At 39.1% G+C, this 23,282-nt stretch overlaps 1 protein-coding gene across 6 annotated transcripts in view; it reads left to right on the top strand.

Moving 5' to 3' along the window:
* NTRK3 (neurotrophic receptor tyrosine kinase 3) overlaps positions 1-23,074 on the top strand; it is a 388,853-nt gene extending 365,779 nt beyond the window's left edge. For 3 of the 6 annotated variants that reach the window (XM_054450810.2, XM_054450807.2, XM_054450817.2), the window contains 3 exons: positions 12,320-12,361; positions 17,643-17,801; positions 20,945-23,074. In XM_054450810.2, the coding sequence (XP_054306785.1) occupies positions 12,320-12,361; positions 17,643-17,801; positions 20,945-21,130 (387 nt within the window). In that variant the 3' untranslated portion in view covers positions 21,131-23,074. The remainder of the gene's footprint in view (positions 1-12,319; positions 12,362-17,642; positions 17,802-20,944) is intronic. The other 3 variants (XM_054450812.2, XM_054450811.2, XM_054450813.2) reach the window with 1 other exon arrangement.
* Positions 23,075-23,282: the final 208 nt, after the last annotated feature.

The raw sequence follows: 23,282 nt of genomic DNA, 5'->3' as shown, positions 1-23,282 counted from the left end.
AAGTGCTGTGTAACATACATGATCATAATCATTGAGAAATTAGCATCTTTCAAGGAAGATTTAGATTCAAAGTATTATGTATGTGCAGGTGTCTTGAAGCCTTGCCATGCCTCTGTTTCACTTACTATCTCATTTAATTTCAGCACATGTTCTGAGTGTGTTATTATTCCCATTTTTATGCACAAGGAAGTCAAGTCTTCCAGAGGTTAAATAAATTCTCTATGGTTGCTTAGCTAGCAAATAGCATTGGCTGAGTTATACATTATTCCCTTCATTCTTTTGGATCCTCTATTTCCTTATCCTGTATACACATTTCTGATACGTTATAATTTTTACATTTTTTGGCCTCTAACAAGTAAAGTCAATCTTATTTGAAAGAAATTGTCTTATTTTGGCTAAATAAGTCTGAATCTAAACTAGAACCTAACTCTCAGTACCTGAGCTATGCAGAGTCAAATTTTTCAAAATCTAAGATCATTAAAAGGATGTGTTCTACCATTCTTTACTTATGAATATGATATTATAACCTGCATTTGGGGGCTGAGTGGATCCCTTTGAATCTAGTGTGATCCATGGATCTGAGCTTGGTTGAGACGTCCAGCTTTGTTGAGTGACTTGAGTTCTTTTAACATCATCTTAAAGTTTGTTTCCACTAGAAGATATTAGTGCAGCCAGCAGGCCTCAGTGTAGCCATTTGCAAAAGGAAATAAGGGCCAAATTATTTTTCAACTCACATCTTTGGAGTTGAAATGTCTGCTCTATAAAAAAATACATTGTTTGGGGGCAGTAAAGGACAATGAGGTCTCAGAAAGAGTGCTAGAATTTAGGCAGGATTAAGAAAGAGGAAAACAAAATAAGTTATAAAAGGCATGTGTTCCTGGGGCTTCCCTCAGAACTTTGCTCCTGGCAGATGCAGCTCTAGGTAAGAGAACTGGGGAGAATCACAATGGGCCTATTTATCCTCTAGGCTCACACTGCTAAACAGCTTGGCTCTCAACTCCTTGTATTTTTGGAAGACTCCAAGGGTTTTTCCTAATCCTGGGGCTAGAGGCTCAGACTGAGACAGCCGTTCCACTGAGATTCCGCTAAATGGATGCTGTTTGCGTAAACTGTCAGAAAGCCCTGCTCTGAGGGAGCAATACTATAATGATGTCTTTGTGAGTTTTCACTGCATTTTCCCTCCAAAGAATCTCAAGCGCCTACTATACTAGGAGCTGAGATATTCAGTTTGTCTATAAGAAGCTAAATAATAGTCTGTCCTGCTTTACTGGGAAGAGGAGAGGCAAAAAGAAGGCAAGCAATTCTGACTTGATAAGTCAGAAGTCTGATGTCATTGTAGAAAAGTCATAATCTCTTGTATAAAGCTTGCTTCTGTGGAGTTTCCATAACTGGGGCGAGGCCACAGGTGGACATGTATTTGTGAGTGTACACTCATGTATTGTAGATCAGAAATCAAAAGGATATCCAAACTAATATATCCCTAAGGCATGCACCCACACAAACTGGGGAGAACACAGAGTTCTACCAGGTGACTCAAAGTCTATATACATCAGGGTAAAAAGAAGGAAAACTATAGAACTGTCGATGAATAGAGTCAAACTCTGTAATATATACATTTTTCTTTCCTTTCTCCCTTTTTTTTTTTTTTCTTTGAGACAGAGTCTCACTCGGTCACCAGGCTAGAGTGCAGTGGTGTGATCTCGGCTCACTGCAACCTCTGCCTCTCAGGTTCAAGCAATTCTCCTGCCTCAGCCTCCTGAGTAGTTGGGACTACAGGTGTGCGCCGCCACGCCCAGCTAATTTTTGTATTTTTAGTAGAGGCAGGGTTTCACCATGTTGGCCAGGATGATCTCTATGTCTTGACCTCATGATTTGCCTGCCTCGGCCTCCCAAAGTGCTGGGATTACAGGCGTCAGCCACTGCACCTGGCCTGTAAAATATTTTAAGAGATTTATTCTGAGCCAAATATGAGTGACCATGACCATGGCCAGACACAGCCCTCATGAGGTCCTGAGAATATGTGCCCAATGTGGTCGGGGTATAGCTTGGTTTTATATACTTTTAGGGAGGCATGAGACATTAATCAAATACATTTAGGAAATATATTTGTTTGGTTCAGAAAGGCAGGACAAGTCAACGCGGGGAGGTGGGGCTGGGTGCCAGGCTATAGGTATATTTAAACATTTTCTGGTTGACGGTTGAATTTATCTGAAGATCTGGATCAATGGGAAGGAATGTTCAGGTTAAGATAAAGGATTGTGGAGACCAAGTTGTATTGTGCAGAGGAATCTCTCAGAAAGCAGACTTCAGAGAGCGAGCAGGTTGTAAAATGTTTCTTATCAGACCTAAAGGAGTGCCTGGCTCTTAGCTGATTATCTCCCAGATCTGAAAAGAAAGGAAGGAAAACAAAGGGGGAAGGAGAGTCTCCATATAATGTGGATTTTTCCCACAAGAGACTTTGCAGGGCAATTTCAAGATATGGCAAGGAAATATATTTTGGGGTAAAACATTTTGCTTTTTTCCCTTGTTATGCCAAAGTCAGATTGGAAAATAAGTAATGATATACAGGGTTAAATAAAACCCATGTGATGAGAATTTGTGGTTTCTAGGGCATACTCCCCAGACCCCTTAGATAGGAATTTGGGCAAGATAAAAAATTCAGAGCTTCATCCTCAGAACCAAAATGTAAACTTCATTCAGAGACTCAATCTGTATATTTCTGATTTGTTTGCCTTTGTGTATGTATGCTATAGTCCAGTAGTATGTTTACATTAAAAACAATAACCAGACTCTGTGGGACTTCAGTTCTGTTTCATTTACTATTCTTGGTGACTTGGAAAAGTCATTGCTTTTCTGGCCAAGGTTTCCATGTCTACAAGTAGGCTGGTAACTTCCAATCCTGTGTGTTTATTAGCTACAGCTTTAGTGTTGAATCTTTCCTTTCAAGCCCTGGATTCTGAGAAACTTGGATTTGAGGAGCTGGACAAGGTACAGTTACAGGGTAGGGCTGCTCCCCACCCCCACAAAGATATACCAGGAATCCAGATGACATCTGGAGAGAAAGTAGGCTGAACCACCAAAGAGATATGCCTAATAAATGATCAGGTGGCTGAGAAGAGAGCCAAAGAACTGGTTCAAAATACAGCGTCCAGTATCCACAACTCAGAATAGTCTTAGACAGTGAGGAGAGGGTAGAGCAGGGGAGGAGGAGGAAAGGTAGGAACTAGGAGAGAGTTTCTGAAGGCCAGGCTGCTATTTCTAAGATTCTGGCAGCCTCTCGCATATGTGGGGAAGGAACTATTGAGAGATACCAACAGTTGGAGAAGGGGGGCAGTGAGAAAGGTTCATTCCAGGAAGGAGGGCTATATCATTCTGATTAACTAGTTTAGAACAAAAGCATTCTCTTCACTGCATGAAGACAGAACACATTAGAGGAAGACTTTGGGCCTTTCGTCCTCCATTTAGGCCATTTATTTCTGGAAATGTCCAAGGGAAGTTTCACCAACCCCATACAATCAGGAAATGATCAGGGCAGGACCGACAGGCCCAGGTCTGTATCTATGACTGTAGATACAGTCTCCTGATAGACCATTTATCATTAACATATGTGCATTGTCACGCACACATGTCCATCTAAACCACCTCACCACAGTGTGTGGATGTGTGTATGTATATTACATGTAGCTAACCCATTATGTGCAGCCATGCGAGGGAAATTCCCAAACCCTCTGGAACAAGAGTGCCGATGATTTTAAAGACTGTTATGGTGGCTGCTGGGACTGCTAGTGGGATCATGTTCAAGGTGACTGCTAGCCATAGCTGATGCCGTCCTCAGACAGCCAAGCAAGGTGGAACGGGCCAAGGCCACTGGGACATGTGGGAAACCAGACTTCCCAGGGAATGACGAAGGCATAGACTTAGTTTTTCATGTTTTCTTAATGCACATAACCACTTTTCTATGTGAATAGACAAGCAATCAAGAAAGATTAAATTTTAATAAATAAAAAAATAATGACACTTACCATAAATGACACCCTTTATGATAATCTCCTGATAGACCATTTATCATTAACATATGTTGCCAAGGTTTTACCGCTCTTCAGAGTTGTCTCCTCCAAAGTAGATGAGTTGCTTTCTCATGTACTTCAAACATTTCTGACTCAGCCCATGCAGATTAGGGAATACAGAGGAAGCTTGAATCCCTCCATTGGTTCCAGAAATATTATGCCCTGTGAATCCACGCTTGCTCATCTTTGCTGGGTCTCGGTTTCTTTATCTGGAATATGGGTTACTTAGTGTCCTGTATACCTCGTTGGAGTTGTGTGAGGATAGATGTTTTGAACCTCTCAGCGAGAAGCAGGCTTCTCTGTGATTTTTGGAATCCACCAGCTTGCTCCTTCTGTAATTAGACGCGGAAGCCTGAGAACCTTGTAGAACTTAGCTGAGTTTCTATTTAACCCAAAGCGGTGGGTTCCCTCTTTTTGAAGAAAAGTTGCAGTCACTCAATGGAAATGAGCAAGACAATTTTCTTTTCAGGAAAGGCTGGCTTAGAAGAGAAGGGACAGCTGTGGTTGGGTGAGTTGGGAGGTAGGAGATTCCCCAGAGTGGAACACTGCCATGTGGGGCATTATGCCCCAAGTAGAACCTGGAGCCTGAGAATTTGTAGCCACTAGACTTTGAACACCTTCTGCACCACTTATTTCTGGCCCTGAGGAGTGGGGCAAAGCGTGAGCCCTAAGGACCTGAATGAAAGAGATGGGGTTTGGGGGTTTCAGCTAGGCATCCCAGGGCTGGAGGTGGAACTGCTGCTCTTGCTCCCCTCCTGTCCCATTCTCCCAGTATATAGAGCTGATGGCTTGAGGAGGGGTAGGATACAGCCTTGGGGAAAAACAAGAGGAGCAGGACTCTGAACTTTGCACCATTAAATGCTCAGTCTCTGTACCTGTGGTCTTGAAATGTTTATGCTCCTATAAGAATGTTGAAAAAATATATATGTCCGTTGTACATCTTAAGTTGCCATCAAAAATCTTCAAAGTAATTTTGAATAGTTGCATTCAATGTCATTTCCAGAATATTGTAAATATTGACATTAAAAATACATCATTCCTTTAACACATCTGATGAACTTTAAGTACCAGAGCAATTTGGTACATCATCTATTAAACACATGAACAAGTTCTTAAACAGTCAGTTTTACATGGCTCCTGTTCCTTGAATTTATATTTTCATTGCAGTTACCCCACTGAATTTTATCTTTATATATTTTTATGCATGAAATCCTTTTATTGGCCACTCTATCATAATTTACTGTGACAAAAATATGTATGAAGATTTAAATTGAATTTTTAATGGCCAATGATCATACATTTCTAGATGTTAAGTGTTTTTGGTTTGAGTTATCATTATGATTACTAGTAATACACAGAAATTGGAAATTAAGGTATAATTATTAGTGATGCACAAAAAAGGCAGTTGACAAAATAATATACATATCAATTTTTGATGAATATAAAAGATAAAAAGTAAAATATTAATGGAAATGCATCTCATATTTTCAATTAGTTCATGTATTCATTAATGAATATTGTTTGAAACTAAGAAAGATAAATTGATGGAAAAGAAAGACATTTTGTTATTAAAATGTAACTCAATTATTTGAACTATTATCTAGTTATACTCCTAAAATCACATATTAGACTCTTATCAAAAATTACTTTCAATCTTCTCTCAGCTGATAATTCTTTTAAGTTTGTCCCTCTCCAGTTGTTTGAAAATAATTGAAAACTATCCAACTTGCAAACAGATATTTCCCCAATCATTAGAGATTCATTTTCAACACCTGTACCAGTATTTTATACAGCTCCTTCCATTGTACTCTGTAGGGTTTCCCTCCTGAGATTTAGAATGGGTGAGAAGTTTGTCCTTCCTTTTGGAGAGTGGTGTGTGGGGTGTGTGTGTGTGTGTGTGTGTGTGTGTGTGTGTGTGTCGGGGGTGGGGGCAACTGGAAAAGGGATTGATGGATCACAGGGGCTGTGCATTTAATTTTAGAAAAAATCCATGTGAGAGTTGTGCATCTGCAAAATCCCTCAAAACTATCCTTGCCTGAGTACACGCTGGATAGACTTCATGTTCTGCATATTCTGGTTTGAAACCACTTGCATTGACACTGTACTGTATCTCTGCCTATTGCATGGCACGGAAATTCTAGACCTCATCCCATGGGACAGTGGCTCTTGCTCTTCAGGGTGTATATGGATAACATGAGGTACATATAAAAAGTTCACTTCCCCATGGACAATAACAAAAGACTGGAAACAATCAAAGTGCCTATTAATAGGAGGCTGGTGGGAGAAACTGTGGCATCTTTAAGCACAGTGGAATCCTCTACAGCTATAAAAAGAATGAGTGAACTTCAGTGAAAAAAGCCAAGAATAGAACAGATATGGTATGTTACATTTTATCTAAGATAGTGATGAAGTGAATGTAAATCCATATTTTCTTATGTAAGAAACAATGGAAAGATAAACTAAAACCAAACAAAAATGGTTATCTGTAGGAGGAAGAGAACAGGGTGAGGAGACTGAGCAGAGATGGGACAAAATTTTGCTTGAATGTACCTTGTTTTGTGGTTTTGACTTTGAAACAATGTCTCAGTTTTTACATCATTATAAAGCAACATTAAATCAAGTGCAAAATAAAAAACAAAGCAAGTCCTAAAAATTAAAAGGAAACATGAAACAAATAAGCCTAATTGTGTATTACACTGGTGGCTTCACCACACAGAAAGGAGTTACTACAGATTACTTTAAAACATAGCTATGTTTTCTACATGCCCCTAGTAGGTAGATTCTAAGGACAGAAAGAGCTGCAAAGATTGTAGGTTGAAGGTTGTTTTCAGTAATCATATTATTAGTAATAATATTTGAACTGTTATTTTGAAACTCTCTCTAATATACTGTATATTATTTATACAAATTAGGATAAAGCAGATAATATTATGAGTGTTAATAGGAATCAAGGTTTTCTGCATGAGAAAAAACACAAACATAAAATTAAAGAAATAAAAGCTCTGTAATTCTAAATTTGATATGAAAAAAATCAATAAGAAGTCATGATTTTTTTTCTCTTAAGAAATTTTTTTCCTAGCTATTTTTACAACAAAGACCTAGAAATAATAACCACCCCAGTAGAGCTGAGCACTCCAGTGATCCATGTTGTGGTCTTTAAATTCCATTGCCCTCCAAAAGGATCCAGGAATCCCTGGAGATATGGCCGATTCAAAGGCTGGAGTAGGAAATGTACAAGATTAGCTTAGAGTATTGTTTTATGTCAGAAAGCAAGGATGCTGTGAAGACTATTTATTGGCGTTATGTGAGAAGACAGAGGCATAGGCTTTCATTTCCCAAAGACGAAACACCAGGCATCAGAAATAATAACTACTAACTACAATAGAATGAAACACTTCAAGTGTGTGTGTGTGTGTATGTGTGTGTGTGTATGCGTGTGTGTTTAAAGAACAAGCATTGGTAATGCTTTCCAAAACCAAAACAAACCAAAACAAACCTCTCATTGGTCACCTCTGGAGGATGCTATGGGATGAATTCATTATTGTAATAACTAGCAAATAAAGAGAATGAATTTGTCTTACCGGTCCTGTATAAACAGTTTCCAGTGTAGCCAAATAGCTGATGAAAGGACCTTTTTATTTATAAAAGATTTCCAGCTAATATATGCAGAAGGAATACTATAATTACAATGTCACCCTTTTGCAGCCACTAAAGAAATAATGGGCCTGGGCAGTGATCATCAGTGGCTGCTAAAATTGCTAGGTGAAAGGGAACTTTATCATATCAGATTGAATCCACTGATCAGTCTTAACATCACAAAGAAGTTGGCCTGGTGCTGTGTTATAGAAAGAAGCAAACAGCACCATTTGTGAACCTAGATCTAATCAGGGCTCTGGATACCTGGTCAGGTATCATCAAGTGTTCCTGATTATAGAAAATGCGGCAGGTAGAGGAACAGGTGAAATAACCCATGGGGATACAGTGAAATAATCAGACTGTGAGAAATTTTTGGGACAAGTGACCCGGGATCATCAACAATAAATAAATAAATAAATAAATGGAAAGTTGGGGCAGAAGGTAGCGGAATCCTATAGATTAAGAGACCCTAGGAGACATTACTAAATGTGACGTGTGGATCTTTTCTGGATCCAACTTTCAAAATCACTTGAAAACATTTGGGAACTTTTGACACTGAGTGGTATTTGGTGTTAAGGCATTATTAGTATTTTGATAACGCTACAACAAAACCATATGTTTCTGGTTCTCCTACCCTTTGAGTCTAAGTCAGAGGCCACCCAACTCTGTAAAAGATCACATAGTAAATATTTTAGGCTTTGCAGGTGGCCCCTATTGCAACTTTAAGGTGATCTCTTCTGTAACTATTCAACTCAGTCCATGCATTATGAAAGCAATCATAGACAGTATGGAAACTAATGAGCCAGGCATGGTACCATGTGCCTGTAATCCCAGCAACTTGGGAGGCAGAAGGAGGAGAATTGCTTGAACCCAGGAGGTGGAGGTTGCAGTGAGCCGAGATCCTGCCACTGCACTCCAGCCTGGGCGACAAGAGTGAGACTCCATCTCAAAAAAAAAAAAAAAAAAAAAAAGGAACTAATAAACTAACGAGCATGGTTTTATGCCAGTAAAACTCTGTTTCCAGTAACAAGTGACAAGCTATAATCTGTTGACCTCTGGTCTAATTCATTGGGTTTGCCGTCAAGCCTAGGAATCTGTATTTTTAACAAGCATGCCAGGTGCTTACAATCAGGCAAACAGCCCTGGGAGGTGATTATAGTTATCCCTTCCATTTTCACACCAGAAAACCGGCTTGAGTAGGAAAAATGACTTGCCCAGGGATCCACAGCTAGAAGGTAGCAGAGCTGTGTTTATAGGGGAAAATCCTGGCTGCCATGTCCCCTCTCTGCCACATTCACCCCACTGGAGGATGCTAAGGAGAAACAGGGAGAGAAGGCTGGGAAGAGCACAGGAGGAGAGAGAAGAAAGTTTTTCTGTGCATTGTATCCCTAACTCATCAGTCTTCTTTAGGAAAAGGCAGAGGCAAAGGGAGTGAGACAGAGCCTGAACACGTGCAGAAAGCCCAGCGGATAAAAGGAGGATGTTCTGGAGCATAATGTCAACTTCCTCACCAGGTCTGAAATCCAGAGTTGCCAGACTTTGCAAATAAAAATACAGGACACCTTGCTAAATTTGAATTTTAGACAAAAAAAAAAAAGCCAACATATTTTTAGTATGAGTATGTTCTATGCAATATCTGGGACATAATTATAATTTTTTAAAATGTTGTTTAACTGAAAGTCAAATTTAACTGGGCATTCTGTATTTAATCTGGCAGCCCTGCTAACGTGTGAAGAAAATTAGTAAAAGCTTTTAACCAAATATTGGTGGGAAAGGGGTCAAGGGCACCCCCTGCCAAGGGACTATGGGAATCATCAGGAAGCTGCTTACAGGGAAGGTTCAGAGTTCACAGAGACTGAACTCTGGCTTGGCCAGATTTGGGAATAGGCACTTGACCCTCCCCTGTAAGTTCTTGGTTTGTAGTTGACCTTGGCATGGATATCCTAAAGCCTGAGTTGATCAGGTACCTCTGGTCTCTCTACACAAAATCCAGAATCATTCAGAACCCATCTGGTCTCTGGGTATAAAAGGAATTTTATGGAGATAGTGACATTCTCGTTCTGCTCCAGCTTGATCCGTAGTATACCAGGAGTGGTCATTTTTCTGAGAAACAGTCTTAATAATGCAACCAGGATTGCATTCTTTAATTAGTGCTCATTCCCCATGAGCACTTTCAGCCTCCCAGATTTTTCAAACTCTCATCCTCTTTGTGAGCGTGTGTGATAGGTCAGGGAAAGGCAATGATTGGTGGAAGGTACCAAGGTAACCGTGGGCTCTTCCCCAGTGCAATCCAAAGATCTGTTTCCCTCCAAGTACTTATTTTTATTTCTAGAATCATTCCTTGGAATATTTCCTGTGCCTTATTACTTACATCTCTTTTTTTAGGGTTCAGCCTTAAAATCCTTAATTATCTCATTGAGAGCTTGGGTCAGTAGCTAATATTTCTTATGCAGTGCTTGGGCAAGGTACCTTATCTTCATCTGTGACTTGGGGATGACAGAGGTTTCTATCACACAGGAATGGAGAGAGCTTAAATAAGGGATGTATGTAACATGCAGTGGTCAGCATTCATTATTAATTAATTAGCACTATTCTTATGGTTCATATTACTGTTTCTGGCTAGTTTATGTCTGGCTAAGTTTTACCATGGGACATATTTGTCAATAATTTTTTACCAGGGAAGGCTTTGACCACTACCTTTCCCAGACAGGGTCTCTCCAAAGAATGATATTGGTCACCTTGGAGGAAAATCAGCATGGATTTTTATGGGAAATAAGGAAATTTGAGGAAATTAGGTTTGTTATGCTGCACAGTAGCATATAAAGACACACACAATGAACAGTTACTGTACTTTGTGTATATACTTTTGCACTTAACGATGCTCAATGGGTTTTTACAAACATAATCTCATTTTAGGCAGGCTGTTGCTTCACTTTTATTTTGAAGATAAGGAAACTGAAGTGCACAGGGTGTTAAGTGCTTGTCAAAAGTGACATTTAGAACCCAGGGCTTCTGACTTCCAATGTCATGCTCTTTGTTGTATCACAGGCTTCTTGAAATATTTTATTAATAGTCCATTCCTGGAAGAATGCAGTATAAACTTCATCCACATTGGTTGTGCTGCTTGGTTAGAATTTTGAAGATTCTTCTCAGGAGAGTCTCCATGACCAATTAATATCCTTCTGACACTTTTTTGCTCAAATACTTAAGCGCATTACAGTTTACACCCAGGACACTTGAATTTCTGTCTGTAAAATTGGAGCTTTCAATCTGGAATACCTCTTCTGGATTGTGTTTAAAATTGTGAAATGAGATACACACCAGCATCAATTTGTAGGACTCTGTTATTGAAAAATTTTCACCAAGAGAAATGTCCCTATATTCCTGACTTCTATTTTTTTAAACCAACAAACCAAGTGCAATAAACCAGTCCATGATATTCTGTCACAAACATAATTTTTCTTTTAAAAATATTAATTTTTTGATAAATAGAACTTAAATTAGATCCACTGGTTTCCTTATATTCGCACTTTTTTTTTTACTGTTTTTAAATTTTCAAGTGTGATACATGATTATCACAAAATTTCAAACAGCATAGAAATATATATATATATGTGTTTATGTGTGTGTGTGTATGTGTGTGTGTGTATATATATATATATATGTATATATAGCAAAAAGTGGGATTTTTCTCTTTGGTCATTACTCACATACTATAGAGGAAGCCACTGGTTTGTTGGTTTTCTGGACATTTTTCTACACATTTTCAAGGTTACATGGTATCACTATATATTTGCATCTGTATCCACATATACATTTTTACATGAATAAGAATACTACAATGTATTTTTCAATGCCTTGTGTTGTCACTTAATATATCTTAGATATATTTACGTATCAGTACACATAGCTATACTATATTCTTTTTTAACTGCTGCATATAACTTTAATGGTGAACAATTTTTTTGCCTTTGGAATGAATGAAATAAACACCTTTAACTAAATATTTTTGCTTACCTGAGTGAATTATCTTTCTAAGACTCCTAGAGGTGAAATTGCTGGGTTCAAAGTCACTTGCACCTTTAGTGTTGACAGATTCTACCAAGCTGCCCTCAGAAAAAGCAGAAACATTTCTCACCAGTGGCATGAGAATAACTCTTTCCTCACCCCTCTCAAACACAAGATAGCAACAATTTTTTTCAATCTTTCGCAATTGACATTCAGAATTGTGTGTTTCTGTTGTTTTAGTTGACATCTTTTCATATGTTTGTGGCCATTTCTAGTCCTTTTGTGGTTCATCTGTTCTTATCCTGTATTCATTTTTCTGTTGGGTTGCTTTTCCTAACTAATTTGAAGGAGGATCTTGTATTATATGGATTTTAATTCTTTGTCTGTTACATATATTGTACTTTTTTGGCCATTTGTCTTTTAGCTATGCTTATGTTGTCTTTTGCCATGCAAAAGCATTTAATTTTTTTAAGTTGTATCTCTAAATCTTATTCTTGATGGCTTCTTGAACATGTGTCTTATTTAGGAAGGCCTTCCTTTTCTGAGGATATAGAATACTTTTCTAAGTTTTCTTCTAATATTATTATTGTTTTGTTTTTTATGTTTAGCTCTTTAATCCATCTGGAAATGATTTTTGTATATGGTGTGAGGTAGGTATCTAAGCGTATTTTTTTTTAATGAATAGTTCATTGTCCCAACACTTTAATTACTAACCCATTGTTTCATATATTAAATTCCAATATTTATACATGGGTCTGCCTCTGGACTCTCTAGTTTGTTCCATTAATAAATTTGTCTACCCTATGCCAAAACGCAATGTGTTCATTACATAGTTTGATAAAATGCTTTGCTGTCTGATAGAGTAACTCTCCCTTATTGTTCTATTTCAAGTATATCTTAGTTTGTATCAAATAATTACTACTTTAGATCAATTTTGGATTCATCTTGTCAATTTCCATACACCATTTCATTTGGGTTTTCATATATATTGTGTTAAATTTTCAGATTAATCTGAAGGAGAAATGAAATATGTATAACATTGAGTCTTCCTATTCAAGGAAATGACACAACTTTTCATTTGTTCAGATCCTCTTTTATGTTTTCCAATGCTTTTCTTTAAATAACCTTGGACATTTTCTGCTAAGGTTTATGCCAAGGTGTTTTAAACACTTCTGTTGTTATTGTACAAACAATCTTATTTTCCATTGTATTTTGAAGTCGTTGCCACTGGCATGTGAGAATAGTTTGATTTTTGTGTGTTTCTCTTATTTCTGGGTAGGCTGCTAAATCATATAATGGTTCTAACTGCTTTTTAGTTAATTGTCTTGAATAGTCATATCATATCCATACAACAGGCAGTTTGACTTTTTTTTTCAATATTTCTACCCCATTTAAAAAATTCTTGCTTTATTGCATTGGCTGGGACCTCTTGAAAAATGTCATATAAAATTCGTGATAGAAGATACCTTGTATTTTCCTGACGTTTTGTCAGTAAATATGATATTTAGTGTATTTAATAAAGGAAGTTACCTTCTATGAATTGACTTTTAATCAGAAAAAGATGTTGGAAATTTTGGGCCTTTTTGAAAAGATGGTTTTTCTTCTTTTATCTTTTAATTTAGTAAATTTAACAGTAGGTTTCCTAAGGTTGAGACACTCTTACATTTCTAGGGCAAACCTTATTGAGCTATATATAATATGGAATTCTTGTAATATATTGCTGATTTGATATAATATTTTAATCATATTTGGAGAGTATATTCATAACAGATAGTTTTACACACATATAGATAACTATATATGTTGATATTTATTATGTAAATATACATGTAAGGCTGTATGTTAAATTTGACTGATTTTGTCTTCAGGGACGTTTAAACCACATATAATGGTGTGGGAAAGTTTCTATCTTTTTTTGCTTTGAAAAAGTATAAATAAGACAGAAAACTTTAATAGAACTCAACCAGAAAATCATCTGAACCTTCTAATTTTTTAATGTATAGATTTGTTTACTACAATTATGGTTTTTGTATTCAACTTTTCAACTTCTTAAAAATTAATATTTTTAGTAAACCAATGAATGCATGTATACTTTCGAATTTATGGCTGTAATAGTCTTAACATTTTACATTTGTCTCCTCTACATCCCTTATTAATCTTGCCAAAAGTTTATGTAACTTTTGAGAGAACTAACAATTGATTGTGTAGATCAATTCTTATTTTTATTTTCCTTTTGGCTGGTTGTTTTGCTTTGTTTGTTTTACACTGATTAATCAGTATTTATTTTATTTTGTTGTTTATTTCTTCTTACTTTCCTTGCATTTGTTTAGTGGATCTTTACTGCCTTGTTTTTTTTTGTTTTGCTGAATCCTTATTTAATTTAATTATATTTTCACTATTTTAAAAATAAATGCTTAAATGCTGTCTTTTTTTTTCAAAAATTACTTTAGTTATATTTCATGGATTTCAAGAAATAGGACTTCAGTTATTGTTACAATAAATAATTTTACCTTTTATTTTCAATTTTTTCTTTACCAAATAATTTAATTGCCCAAAGACAACTTTTAAAAAATTATTTTTTTCTTGTTAACTTCTATTTTATTATATTTGATACAGAAAATGTTTCTTATTTTTACTCATATTTATTTTTTATCTTGGAATTCCAGTTTTCCTTTGAGATTTAATATGTGATTGGTTTTGATAAATTTTTTTAGGTAATTGAAAATAATGTGCAATTTTTTAAGGAAGCTGAAAGATGCACACAATCACAACACTCATATCTACTTATTGAAACTCATTGTTTGTATTTTTAAAGTGTATCTTCATTTATGTTGTCTTCTTGATCTTTCAATTTGTGAAGCATTTTAGTTTTCTATTATAATGATAGCTTTGTCAGTTTTATTTATAACTTGTTTTTACTCTTTATATATATATATACACACACACATATACATATATATGTATTATTTCTATACATTTTTATAAATTTTTATATATTGTTGCTATGTTAATTGGAGCATAAACTTCATCATTGTAATGGTGAATTTTACCAGCTTTAAATATAATATTCAGTATGATATAAATTTAATATAAATTATTTAATCTTACTTTAGTTTTTGACATTTTGAATCCTTTTATTCACATATATATGAAACAACAGACAATGTGTAAATCACAATAAAAGAAATGTAATTGGCTATATATATCTGTATATGCATATTTATATACATGTATATGCACATATATGCATATATGTAGCCAATTATATTTTTCTTTTATGTATAGTTGTATTTTTAGCACTCTTCCATTTTCCATGTTTTCTGCTATTTTGTTTTAGACATGTCTATTTTAAATAACATGCAACTTGATTTTTCTAACCTAAATTTCTCTCTCATTTAAGAGGTGGTACAACTCATTTGTCCTTATTGTCTCTAGTGGTGTTTTCCAAGCTTCATTTTCATTTTGTGCTTTTTAGTCATCATTATCCTACTCTGCCTTTCTGTAGTCTTTTTGGTATTAGTTAAAGATTTTGGCTTTATTTAAAAAATGGTTTGAAAGCTATATGTACTATTTCTATTCTAGAAGCTACTTTAAAATTTTAGTAAGCATATTTAAATTTAAAGTGTTAATCTCAACAATTAGTCACTGTAAGCTTCTTTTTTCCTTTCTATAACATACAGCCTTTATCAGGCTTTTAATTATTTCTATATCTACTCTTCTATGCATTTATGGTTGAAATTATTGGAAAGTTTCATTCCAGATAAGTATGTTAGTTGTATCAGTGGTAGTACTAATAGCATTATTAGTATTATTATTTACTTTATGTCTCTCTTTTACAGGAAGCCTTTATTAATAATTGTATTACGTTTACTACCAAATTAACAACCATTATTCAAATTTAAATTGCATTTTTGTGGCTTATTTGCTCTGCATTTTTTGTTATGTTCCAATAATTGTACAGCTTGGGTTATTTTTACTGTTTTTCTAGAATATGTATTCAATTAGCTTGGCTCCTATATTTTCTGAAAGGGTGTGAGTGGTAAACTTTCTGAGTCTTTGCTTGTCTGAAAGAAGTATCTTCAGTTGTCTTTACACTGGATACAAAGCTATCCTGATTAGAAAGTCCCAGGTTGAAAATAACTTTTCTGGCTAGGCAAAGTGGCTCACGCCTGTAATCCCAGCACTTTGGGAGGCGGAGTTGGGTGTATAACTTGTGGTCAGGAGTTTGAGACCAGCCTGACCAACATGGTGAAACCCCGTCTCTACTAAAAATACAAAAATTAGCCAGGCATGGTGTTTCATGCCTATAATCCCAGCTACTCAGGAGGCTAAGACAGGGGAATCACTTGAACCCAGGAAGTGCAGATTGCAGTGAGTGGAGATCACGCCACTGCACTCCAGCCTGGGCAGCAGGAGTGAAACTCCGTCTCAAAACAAAAAAGAAACAAAAGAAAAGAACTGTTCTGCAAACTTGTATTATCATTTACCTCCTAAAATTCTTCAAGTGGTTAAGGCAAACATGATTTCCCTTTTTGGAAACAAGATTGCCCATCTCCCAACTTCTTCGTTCTTAATTATTCATTATTATTATTTCTCTAACTGACCCACCATAGAAATAAGAACTGTAGGCCGGGCGCGGTGGCTCAAACCTGTAATCCCAGCACTTTGGGAGGCTGAGGCAGGTGGATCATGAGGTCAGGTGATCGAGACCATCCTGACTAACACGGTGAAACCCCGTCTCTACTAAAAATACAAAAAATTAGCCGGGTGTGGCAGCGGGCACCTGTAGTCCCAGCTACTCGGGAGGCTGAGGCAGGAGAATGGTGTGAACCCGGGAGGTGGAGCTGGCAGTGAGCCGAGATCGTGCCACTGCACTCCAGCTTGGGTGACAAAGCGAGACTCCGTCTCAAAAATATAAATAAATAAATGAATAAATAAATAAATAAATAAATAAGAAGGAAATGAGAACTTTAAGTAATACCTCATCAGGATGTAAATAGACAACTCTTTTTTCAATATTAAGTACTTTTTTTAACAATGAATTCCATGTATTAGGCAAAAGTTTCAATTCCTGAAAATCTATTTACTAATGATGCAGTTAGTTCCTGAGTTTTCACACATGCTGTGAATTTTCTCCCACTTATGCTAACATCTCTAACCTGCTGGGCAGAGAGGAGTTCCCTAATGTTTTTCTCAGGAAAGGGTACCCTGGGTGTTTATCCTTGTCAGTCACTTCCTCTTCCCCTTGGCTTTCAGTCTGGCAGATTCACAGGTGGTTGATCTCCTCCTTAGGCTATTTTTAAAGACTCTCCCTACTGTCCTTTGAGATCTTACTAAGAACTGTGGTGAATTCTCTTTCTGTCCATCTCCTACCTTATTAGCACGTGGTCTTCCACGCTTTTGGAATGTCTCTGTCTCCTTCACTTGAAACACTGAGTCCTAAATTGTGGTGAGAGATTCGAGATTGTCAGTTAGAAGCTAAAGTTCTCCAGATCAGGTGCACATGGAATATACTGTGCCACTGCAGCAAAGAATCTAACCTAATGTTTGCAGATACTGATCCTTGGTGACTGGCTTAGTCATTCTGCTGACTTCTTGCTGGATTTGCTCTCAAGGTTAGATTTTTCTGTAGTGCTAGATTCTGAAACCTTCTCTCTCGCTTCAGATTACCTTGTGATCTTTCTACACGCTGAGTACCAAGGAACCTACCTTCCCTCAGGTGTTATCTCTAGTTGCTTAGTCTAGCTGTCTCCTTTATCGTAGGTCTCCAAAGTCAGCATCTTCACACACCTCTAATAGAAGTTGCATAAAGCTGTGGCTATCTTAGAATAGGATGCATCAAGAGTGCATCTGTGTGTGAAGAGTGCAGACAGATAACACTCATTCTGGCCATCTGGTCACTCTGTGTGCCTCTATCTCAACCCCTTTTAGGTGGGAGGACACACCATGCTCCCCATTCGCTGGATGCCCCCTGAAAGCATCATGTACCGGAAGTTCACTACAGAGAGCGATGTGTGGAGCTTCGGGGTGATCCTCTGGGAGATCTTCACCTATGGAAAGCAGCCATGGTTCCAACTCTCAAACACGGAGGTAAAAAGGGGGTGCGTAGGAATCTTGATTGGGGGAGGGCTCATAAGAGCTATCTCAGCCCAGGACTTGGACCTACTGAACAAGACATTAGGTGGGATTTAGAGCCAGCAGAGTGAATGTAGGCATTAGTGGGAGCAGAGAGCTTCTTAGTAGGAAAAAAAAAATTGGAACTGTGGGAAATGTGGTATAATTGTCAAAAGAGCATGAAATCGGAGGTCTAAATTGAGACTCAAGTCATGCCTCTGTTGAATCTGCTACCCTTAAAAATCACAAATGTTTCGCTATGACAAAAAATGAAAACATAGAACAGCTATGAGTTTTTCAATTGTGCCATCTTGTGGAAACACCCACTACTTAGTATGCCCACATAATCTGAGTGCACAAAGGTTTTAGGTATGCCAAGCCCAGGGATGTACCAGATGGTCAATTTGGGAAGGCCAGTTTTATAACTGATAGAGCCATGTGTAAACATCTAGGAATAAAATAAGCCATGTTTATTTTATTATTATGTTTTTACTATGTTTATTAATATGTTTACTATGAAACTTAGTAATAAATACCCATCATATTTTTTATAATTGTAATTTGCAATAATGAAAAATGCTAGTAAACATAAATTAATAGTAGCTGACATTTAGTGGTAGGCACTTTTCTAAGCATGTTAGCTCTATTAATTTAGTAATTTTTGCAAAAACACCTGTTGAGATTCAGGTTAAAGGAAGGGGCTCTGCTTGAGGTACTGAAATGGGCTGGCCAGGGTCTCACAGGTAAGAGCCTCCAAAGCAGGGATAAAGCCTGGGCTGTAATCCTAGGACTCCTCTGCCTCCAAAGCACATCAAGATGCTTCTCAGTGATGCATGGACCATGCCATGTTGCCCCAGGGAATTCAGTGCAGTCTGTAGGCAGTAAGGAGCTCAGTCTTTCAATCCAGCCGACCTATGAAACATCCCTATGAAACATCGCAATTCTTTTTATGGTCTTCCGTTTGCTGGGAAAATGTAAACACAAGAGCCTTTTAGTATTGAAATCTTATTTGAATATTCAACAGAGTGTCTTTCTTCTTGGAAGCTATGTTCGTCTCTGCTCTCCTATGTCTTGACCACTTAATTAAGTGAATTGCAAAGACTGAAAGGAAATTATTTTTAAAAATGTGTACTATCTCATGATTCACAAGCTCAATGGGGCCTGACCACGTTTCCCAAAGTAGAACAAAATATTTTAACAATCTTTTAAAATAATGAAAGTATATATACTAGAACCCATTTGTTATGGTGTTTAAAAAATTGTTACTGTTTTCCCAGGGGAGGAAGGGTTAGGAACACACACACACACACACACACACACACACACACACACACCATGCATGCACCTGAACACTGCCTCAGTGTAGTTTGGTGGCCCCAGTAAACAGAGGTTCTGGGCTGAGGTTGCTATTGGTCTTAACAGAAGACTCAGCCTCTGTTCTTGAGCTGGCTCATAGTAGCTAACAGGGTGTTTGCAGTTTCTTCTAAGACTCACAGAGGCATTGGCCTTAAAGGCAGGCTTTCTGCCCTCAGCCACTTCCCCCACTCCACCCACCATAGCAGCCACATACTGACAGTCACTGATCATCGGTTTCTCCGTGGAAATCAACAAACCTGGATAGTCCAACATTAGAAGAGACACTCCCAGGTGCCTTTGATCTTGGCATTAGCAGCTGCTACTGTAGTTCGAACTGAATCCCTTTTCCTGGAGGTGAAGGTAATGGAGGGTGGAAATGGGTCTCTAATATGAATGGGGAATATAAGCAGCTGGAGACTTATCAGGTGGTAAAGAAATGAGCTGAGGGGCCATCGCAAACTCCAGGGTGAATATAACCAGGCGGGTGCTGACACAGTGATGGTTTGACCAGCCCTCTCAAAGTCAGCGTGACATGAGACAATACTGGAGACAAGGCACTGCTGAGCAGTGTAGGGACGTGCAAAGGAGAAAAAAGACAGTGCTTTTGCCTAATTAGATACAGACTAATGGGGGCAGAGAAGGGAAATAATATTTGTTCAGCTGCTGAGCTAGAGATTATTCTGTGTATTTTTATCATTATGACCAATCTTTAAATGCAGAAATTGAAGTTCAGGGTCAGTGACTTGACCAGAGTTATGCAGTGGTAGAGTTAGGGAGAAGTGAAAACCAACCTAAAAACTAGACAATGAAGCCTTGAAAATGCACATATTCAGTGTCAGTAAACAAGTGTCTTTGAGGAATTGGAAATGCATTGCGAATTATACACTTGGGTCTCAAGTGGCCTGCTGGGGTTGGCCAGGCATGCATTACTTGTTTTCTTCCTACTCCTCCTTATGGCTTCTCCTTTAGTATGTTGGGCCATACAGTCCCTTTTCCTGGTCTCGTTTCATCCTTACAACACTCCTGGGGGTGGTTAAGGCAGACATTTGATTCCATCTTACAGATGGGCATGCTGAGATCCTGAGGTTAACAGACTTGAACTGGCCACCCAGAAGGCAGTGGTGAATCAAGCAGTTAGTCCTATTGTTAAGGACTTTAAGAGAAACTGGAAGCATGGTTTAGTGCAAACAGCAGGGAAGGATGGGTCTTGCTGCAAAAGGGTCCTATGTAATGACTCAGAGGCAAGTGTGGTGACGTGCACAGAGTCTGAAACTGGGAGCCTGCCAGGAATGAGAGGTAAGAGGAGATAGGCATGCAGGGGCCAGAGGGTGCACAGCTCCTTCAGGGGAGTTTCAAAGTGAGGCAGGCTCATGAGAGAGGGAGGGACAGGTCAGAAGCCCATGTCCACTATCAAGTGAAAAATGAATGCAGCTCAGTCATCCTGATGAGATTCAGGACTAGAGAAGAACAGTGAGGTAAAAGAGAAGAGAGTATGGGGAGTCCATGGTCAATGTGGGCCTGGCCCAAGAAGTGGAGTATGAAGGGCAGCAGAGGGCTCCACCAGCCAGTGCTGCTCACTGCACTGTGCACCGGACAGACAAATATACCAGTACTGTCTGCAGCATAGCCTTTAGCTTGTGCTTGTGAGAGCCTCAGCTCTGCATTGAAACTAATCCGGGAAGTTGTTGCTTTTTGCCAAGTCTGAGCCACAGGACCAAGGCTGGGCTTTGGATGTAACTCCTTTGTTCTCCTCACTCTTTCAGGTCATTGAGTGCATTACCCAAGGTCGTGTTTTGGAGCGGCCCCGAGTCTGCCCCAAAGAGGTGTACGATGTCATGCTGGGGTGCTGGCAGAGGGAACCACAGCAGCGGCTGAACATCAAGGAGATCTACAAAATCCTCCATGCTTTGGGGAAGGCCACCCCAATCTACCTGGACATTCTCGGCTAGTGGTGGCTGGTGGTCATGAATTCATACTCTGTTGCCTCCTCTCTCCCTGCCTCACATCTCCCTTCCACCTCACAACTCCTTCCATCCTTGACTGAAGCAAACATCTTCATATAAACTCAAGTGCCTGCTACACATACAACACTGAAAAAAGGAAAAAAAAGAAAGAAAAAAAAAACCCTGTAAGGCAGTTTGGCATATATATATATATATACATATATATATATATTTATATATCTAACTATCTATCAATCTATATCTACAGAGAGATACCTTCTCTAGTACACAGAGAAGCTGCTGATACAGAAAACCACAAGACTTTAACAACTCAGAAACTCTAAAATATTAATAATACAAAGGAAAATTCCCTTTGACTTAAGCTGTGGCCCATGCTTCTAATGCTATGGCTCTTCAGAGCAGAAGACCTGGACCATGCAGAGAGACAATCTTTGGGATGAGAGCACTGGGACGGGAGGAGTTAAGGTGGTGCTCAGTCGCTGCTGTATGTGTCTGTTACCCCGGAAGCTCACCACAGGCACATGTGGGGACCGCACGGCTGTGCTCAGCAAAGAAATGATGCCGGAGCAGGGTCCTTGCCTCCACTTCTTCCCCATTTCCTCCACTTCAGGAAAATGTTCTAATTTGTCCATTCTGAAAAGTGTAATCTTGATGCTTTTGGGAATCAATGATGGCACCTACGGGTAAACTCAGAACAGACAACCCCACAACACAAAACCATGACAAGAGCTGACTGCATCCATCCTGGGTGTAAGCTTCTTGCTGGAGTTGCAAAGGATGTCTCTTTCTATTTTCAGAACTTAAAGAACTGGACTTTCTGGACTAAAAGAACCACAGAAGAAAAAATAGCTGAAACCTGAACCCTGCCAAGACACTGCCACCTGTCTTTTCCATCATTGCAAAGATTCCTTGGCCTCACCTCCCACTTTCAGGCCCCTGGGAAGCTTAGGGGGTTAGGAAACAGGTCCCCATGTTATCTTTGAATGTAGGCACAGCAGGCTTTAGGGTTGCAATAGCAAGAGACTTGGTTGCTTGTAGGTCATTATAACAAATGCCCCCTGGTCCTCTCAGTTTCTCATCCTGCTTCCCTAGATCCTAGATCCCACTTCCTGGGTCTCTACTGAGTCCCAGGTAAACCCCACTGCCAAGGAAGGGAGCCAGGTCTAGTGAGAGGCTGCAACAGTGAGTGTTTCAGGAAAGCAAGCGGTGGAGTGGGTGAGAGCCAGCAGGGGAGAATCTACTTGGCACCTGCGCCAGGCCCCTTGGCATTCTCCTCACGCTTCCAGCCCCTGGGAGGATTGATGCATCTGCCTTTGAGCTGTTGTGAAAACGCAGGGGCTGAGAAATCACTTTTGTGGGCTGGAGTACGGGGAAGGGCTGAGGCTTCTCTGGGAGATGTCCAATGAGTGGCCAGTGCTGCAGGCTTGGCATCTTAATGAGGCCTGAGCCCTGACTGGAGAGAGGGAAGGAAACATCTGGGCTGGGGCCTGCTCCCTCTGCCCCAGCACTGGGGAATCACTGCCTTCCTGGCTGCTGCCACAGACCACAGCGGGGCCAACCTCTGGGCCTCCCTGTCACATGAAACATGGAAGCCAACAGCCTGGCCCCACAGATCTCCTCTGCTGGGGAGGAGAGGATGTACTCCTCCCAGGCCACCGGGCCCCTCTGCCTCACCCCAAGCACAGAGCTACCTAAGGGACTGACCTTTGCCAAACTGGAGCTCACCTCCCAGGGGCCTCTGGCCTACCCTTTTCCCTGCCAGCTGTAGAGACTGCCAGCAGCCTGGACGTCCTGGTTAGCTGAAGGCAGCTGAAACGTGGGCCTCCCTATGCGGGGTTTAGTACTGAATTATGTGTTTGTGGTTTTGCTTCTTTTTGTAGACCCACAAATATTTTTATTTGAATAGTAAAGAGCTGTGCTCAGATTGTAGCCATGGTTGGGATTTGGGATCAATGAGGCTGGTTAGCTGGACTGGGAGGGAAGAGAGGTGAGATGGGAGTTTGGTGTGGGTTTTCTCACTGTGCTGTGCTCCTAGCCCCTGAGGACTTTGCGGGAAAGCTGTTTGGATTGACCACCTCAAGGAAATCCTTTGCTGTCCTATGACAATTAGTCCTCTTGTCTTTCCACCTAGAGGACC

The sequence above is a fragment of the Pongo pygmaeus genome, chromosome 16 (genome assembly GCF_028885625.2).
Source record: "Pongo pygmaeus isolate AG05252 chromosome 16, NHGRI_mPonPyg2-v2.0_pri, whole genome shotgun sequence".
NCBI lineage: Eukaryota > Metazoa > Chordata > Mammalia > Primates > Hominidae > Pongo > Pongo pygmaeus.
This window is presented reverse-complemented; position numbering and strand designations above follow the sequence as displayed.